We start from the raw sequence: 6,054 nt of genomic DNA, 5'->3' as shown, positions 1-6,054 counted from the left end.
GGCCTCTTCCCGTCTTTTCGCAGAAGGTGCAGGTGCTGCCGCAAACCGTCCTCTACATCGCCGACGCAGAAACATTCAGTGGGCATGAGGAGTGTCACGAGCAGAAGAAAGGTAAAGCTCAGACTAACTTGTTCCTGCCTCAGGAAGCACTTGGGTGCGAGTACAGCGCATAGAGGAAAGTCAGCTGAGAGGGCGTTCCTCAGATTTGAAGGGAAAGTAAATCTTGTGCAAAAAACGTAACCCCGCGGTTTTATGTTTGCGGTGTCGAACATAGCTCATGGATGTATGTTGTTTTGTGTTCCTCTCCCGCTTTCTGGAGGGTATCGACTCTGCGCGCCAGTAGTCCTGTGCTCTTGCCAATGAGTACAGATTTGCCATGTTGTTAAGGGGCAGCCACCGATGGGCAGTGTTATTTGAGTGGGATGGGATCGACTGCAAGAAACAACTAATTTCTACTTCTTTTGGGGTTTTTCTGTGTCTCTAACAGCCAGGAAAAGAAACAGTAAAGAAACAGCAATTGCGCTCGAAAAATTGTTGCCGAAGCGGTGTCAGGTTCTTGGGCTGGTCACCCCGGGGATTGTAGGTAGGAGGAAACCTGTGATTTTGCGAGAGATCAGCTTGAAGGTCTCTGGTGTATTGCACATCTCTTCCTGTTCCTGTTTGTCACAATTTCATATGTTTTTGAAAGCACGGTCCTGCAGACTGGTGGGAGAGTTCTCGCAACGATTACCGTGTTCTCCCACCTTGTTCAGTGCTAGCTTAAGTTTTAAGGAGTTCACAGTATCGCTGCTAACTCATGTGGAGCTTAAATTCTTACTTCATGTGATAATTCAGTTATAATTAAAAGGCTTGATTTAATTGAGCAAGCAACTTGTTGCAGTTTTTCCAGGCACCTAAATGTAACTATTGAACGTTTCTTGGATTTATCTGTATTTTTTAGGGTCACATTGTGACTAATTGTACAGGACATCCTCAGTATGTGCCTGTTTGTTGTGGTCTAGTAGGAGGCATATGCAATAACTGGAAAATTCACAACCTCCATTGGCGGTCTTTCTCTAGTTTTTCACTTTTTTATCATTATAAAGTTTTTTTCCTAGTTTCTTGTCTTAAATTATCTTCTCAGAGCATAAGCAGGGTATTTGATTGTTGTTGCTAGCATAATTCAATAATAAGCTCCCAATATTTCTGTCCGTTTGCTTTATGCTGTCAGTACACGCTTGTATAATGTTTTTCCCCATTTCGCTTGCGGTCTTTGAAAATCCGAGCGTGTTTGCATACCTGCAGAAGTTGGCAGGAAGGCACGAGACAGCGGTATTGTGCAGTACTTGTTTTCCAGCTGATTTATATTTGGTGTGGCAGGGGGGGAAGTGTCCAAACATATCCACGTCTCCTTGTCTGAAGTGACGTCGTCATGATCTATAGTCAGCAGTGCTCCTACATGCTTCATCTTACCCAAACATCAACAGAAAAAAATCACACCATTTGTCGATCAGATATGTTGTTATGGGAATGAACTGTCATGTTTTGCATTGTCTAAGATGTTCTGCCTCTCTTAATCTGCATTACAGCGTAGACGAAAGCATTAGAATCACTGAACACAAGATGTCTGGTTTGGTGTCTTTGTAGTTACCCCTATGGGTTCAAGCAGCAATCAACCTCAAGAAATCGAAGAGGGCGAAGCTGGGTTTGCTTTGTTGTTTCCCAAAATCGATGGGGTGAAAATTCATACCTTCCACTTTTCAAAAGACTTGAAGAACAGGGTCTTTGACGAAAGTAAATTTGCTGAAGCAGGTACATCCTTGTTCTCCCCTTTATTTGGGCTTTTGTGAAATGTTGCATTGCTCTCTGAGATGCCAGCATGGAAGCAACAGGTTCTGTGCTAACTGCATTTGTAGAGCATGCTGTGGCTCTCTAGGGCTGCAGCTGGTAATTACGCGTTTCTCTTCTGCCCCTTCTCTGGAGTATTAAGTTATTCTGAGTATTGATCTCAGATTACCTCACTTAGGTTCTGAGCGGAGCTGTTCGGAGGGAGCTGTTACATTTTGAGTCACCTCTAATGGGTTAAAAATAACGATAAATGAGTTTGTGCCATTGGGAGTGATTCCCAGCACTGCAGTTTAGAAATAAGTGGGGAGGAGCTGCTTCTCCTCCAAAATAACATTGCATTTAGATCCCGAGTCAGGTGTTGTAGCAAGGAAAAGGAAAGGTAGAACAGAAGACAGCGTGTTTCAATAAATACAGTTTGCGTTCCTCATGTCGTGTCCTCAGCAGGGTAGACCATTTATGTAGAGTAATACAATAAGGGTTTCTCGAGTCTTCTAGGAGTCCAGGAGTTTCTGCCTTGGGATAAGCAAGTGGCTGATGTACATAATGTATTCAATTTTCAGGCAAAGCTATCTACCGCATTGTGGTTCTTCTTGAACAACCTGTATGCTCAGTTCTTACTTGTAAAAGGACAATTACGGCTGCCAAGTAAAACCAAAGAGCTGTGCCTTCAGAGGCTGTGGTAGAACTCAGATGCTCTGCTAAAGAAGTTTAAAGCCGGAGGAAGCAGATGCAGTCATCTTTTCCTTGCTAGGTTCTTTTCAGAAACTCACTTACATGGGGAACGCAGCCCAGCTCCTGAAAGCCGGGGCAGCTTGTGTCTTGTTTTCCCAATTGCAACAATGGAAAGCCATTACTGAAGGCGTGATGTGTTATTTGAGGTGAGACTAGGATGGCTGGACTAAAGGGGTCAGGATTTAAAAATACGAGGATTGGTGTTTGTGGTTTTTGTTTGTAGGTCTGAAAAATAACCCAGATCTCCGGGTGGTTCTTCTGTTTGGCTACAACTCCTGGAAGTCTGGAGCAACTCGATTTCTTCATCAAATAGTCAATCCTTTGAATGAGAAAAGTATCATCCTGGCTGGGGGACAAGTGGAGAGCTTTACATCGCTGACCTCTGAGAAGTAGGTATCTCTTTCAAGGTAAATTGTAAAGAAGATTTAAAATGGGAGAAATGCTGCGGAAGCACATTCAGGTTGGGAGCGGTCTCTCTGGAATGTTCTCTGACTCGGTGCCTGTTGCCTTTCAGTAACAACGCCCAGCCCGGCGATGCCTGCGGTGTGGTTGGGCTGGCTTTCAGCGGTCCCCAGATCCAGAGCGCCACTGTTCTGTTAGACCAGGACGTAGCTGACGAGAGGACAGCAGAAGCCGCCATGCAGCGTCTCAAAGCAGCAAACATCCCCGAGCATAACACCATTGGCTTCATGTTTGCCTGTGTGGGCAGAGGATATCGGCATTATAAAACCAAAAGGAATATGGAGGCAGATGCATTCAGGAAGTTTTTTCCAAATGTTCCCCTTTTTGGCTTTTTTGGACATGGAGAAATAGGATGTGATCGAATAGTTACTGGGAATTTCGTATTAAGGGAATGTAACGACATCAAGGATGACCTACTTCATGGTTATACTACCGTTATGACTCTTATTCATCTTGGTTCAACTAAAGCAAACCAAGCGTAAATATGTTTTTAATGCCTCGGTGAGCTGTTTGTTTCATTCCAGAAAGCTGAGAAGTCTGAAAGAGTGGACATCTTGCAAACACAGCCCCTTTCAAAACGTAAACGTCATTTTGGTAATATTATTAAATCTTGTAGTTGGAATAGAGTTTAATATAATAGCTGCAAGCAAGCTTTGCATTTTGTGTAATCCCCTGTACACATCAGAATTGCAGGTAAATGGTATTTGATGGAATTCTGCAATTGAAGAAAGCCTCTTTCTTCCAAAATGAGGATGGTTTGCACAAATGGCAGTTGGAGTCCAAATACAAACATGTAGAAAGAAACAGTACTTTGATGTGCTCTATTTATGTATGTAAAACGGTCTAGAGAAACTACTGATGCATACTGAAATAGAGAGGCATAAAATCCACCATTGCCTGGATTTTATTTCAAGGGAGATGCACAACCTGCCTGGACTTGAGTCCTATTTACAGAACTGAACGGTTTTACTAGATACAGTGAATTAAAATCTTTAGAGAAAAATAACAAAGTGCTTATTAAATAAAGATGAAAATACATCAAAGTACCTTGCCTTCTATTCTTAAGAGAAGCAGCTCTGATTTAAAGAGGTGTTGTCCAGTTATAAGCTCAGCTTGTCTCACTGTCTTGAACTGAGTTTCAATTGTCTTAAATATCTGGTTTAGAATAATACCTGATACTTTGTGTGTGCCGGCACTTTCAGTCGTTGTGTATTTAAGTTTACACCATCAAAATGCACTGGGTGCTTTTTCTTTTAGATTCTCTGGTAGCATGATTCTCTCTATTGGAAACCTTTAAATCGAGAGTGCTAAAAATTAAGACTGCCTGGTATCTTTTAACTTCCTTTAAAAAGTTCTTTGCTTTGTAATTTGAAATTGTGGGGCATGGAAGATCTGGCTATGTTCTGTTTATGTAGAGCTGTTAAACAAGACTTGTGCTTTTCCATGTTTTTCCCATGCTTTTACGTTAGTCACCTGTTCGATTGCTGCAGCTGAAAGCTGCCTCAGTATTGCAAAGTTCAAGTAAGTAAATTGAGCATAGTCTCAGTACAGCTATTAATGCATTTGCTCCCTTTTAAATTTTTTTCCTTCATTTTATTTTCACTTAATGATAGAATGACAAGAAAAGAAGATAAATTTTGCACCGTTTCACCACACTTCCAAATGCCAAATGAGGCAGTTGGCCTGTGTTCAGTGTAGTAAAAAGGAAATACTTAGCTCTATGCTGTACAACAAAATAACGGTATTTTGCTTTAAATGTGCCAGGTAAGCCCACAGCTGGCAACTTTTTGCCCATGTCTAGTTAAAACTTTTCCTGAACTTGGCCTAACGAGCTAAGGTATGGGCATGTCTGTCCTGTGAGTGAACTGTTGGTTTCAGTGGGTGCTGAGCACAGGCTGCGCTTTCCCATGGCTGTGTTGATGATCGTTTGTTTAACTAGAAGACAGAGGATGAGGTGTGAACTCCCAGTGGCCTTCTAGGGATGGGAGATTAGTAAGTGTAGGTGTGACTTGGGAAATGTTCAGTTACTGCATTTACAAGGAAAGGTATTTGGAAATGGAGTACGCTTGAATTTTAGGAGAAGCCTCTCAGTGGGAGGTGGATACGTGTTTTCTCTTTTCAGCATAACCGTAAAGTCGTGTTTGGCCCTTTCTGTCTGCGTAAGCTACATATTTAATAGGAGGCAAAGAAAAGGTTTCATTTCTGTAACACAGGCAGGATTCCTGTAGCTTGAGTTAGGGCAAGTCAGCATCCTCGCTAGTGTAAGCCCGTGAACTTTAGCTTCTTGCTGTAGTGGAAGTAGATGAAGTACGATCAGCCACGTGTCCTGAACTACAGCACAGACACGTCCAGGAACGTCTGAAGCAGCAGATGGTGAGCTCCAACAATGGCGCAGCCAAACGGGAAATGAGGGCGTGGTTTGAAGGGGCTGGCCGCCAGCAAGGTCCTGTAGCTGCGGACACATAAGAGGTAACCGTAGTACTGAAAGGGAGCCCCAGGAGCCTGCACCGGAGTCCGGGATCATGTCTCCAACCTCAGGGAGTGGGGGTGAGCCCAGGGGACCCCAGAACTGTGCACTGCGTGGCTGGAACCGCTGCGCTGTCTCTCCTGGAGCGCGTCATGTCTTCCAAGTGACAGGGGAGTGGTGTAACTGGTAACATTGCAACATCTGTGATTAAAGCGTTTTGCTGTCCGACTTCATTTTGCCTCCAGACTGTTGTTTGCTCAACCATGACAACTCCCCAAGTGAAACCAAAATATATTTGCTTAAAAGGTGCACGTACCAAAAGGCACTGTAATAATTTATACCCCTGCCACTCAAAAGATAACCATGAGGTTTTAAAGTGGACAAAGTTAAATGAATATTCAGCAACTGGGGTAAATGTGAATAGCAGGACTGCTCTAAAGATAATTATCTGCAGTTACAGTGCTGATGGTAATATGTTTCCAGCAAGAGAATATAGTCCCTAAGTGACCACAACTGGATTTTGTTGTTGTTAAGAAAAAAAAGAAAACCTTCAGAGTAACAAGACC

The 6,054-nt window shown here is 43.0% G+C and overlaps 1 protein-coding gene across 1 annotated transcript; it reads left to right on the top strand.

The window, feature by feature from the left end:
• Positions 1-5: 5 nt before the first annotated feature.
• FBXO22 (F-box protein 22) lies at positions 6-5,826 on the top strand (the record flags this gene model as incomplete). The annotated part of the gene is made up of 5 exons (XM_035899517.1): positions 6-111; positions 488-583; positions 1,627-1,791; positions 2,783-2,948; positions 3,074-5,826. Coding segments are annotated over 5 exons (963 nt in total), but the record flags the coding sequence as incomplete, so codon positions are not given.
• Positions 5,827-6,054: the final 228 nt, after the last annotated feature.

Source organism: Egretta garzetta, unplaced genomic scaffold (genome assembly GCF_000687185.1).
Source record: "Egretta garzetta isolate BGI_Z169 unplaced genomic scaffold, ASM68718v1 scaffold287, whole genome shotgun sequence".
Lineage (NCBI taxonomy): Eukaryota > Metazoa > Chordata > Aves > Pelecaniformes > Ardeidae > Egretta > Egretta garzetta.
This window is presented reverse-complemented; position numbering and strand designations above follow the sequence as displayed.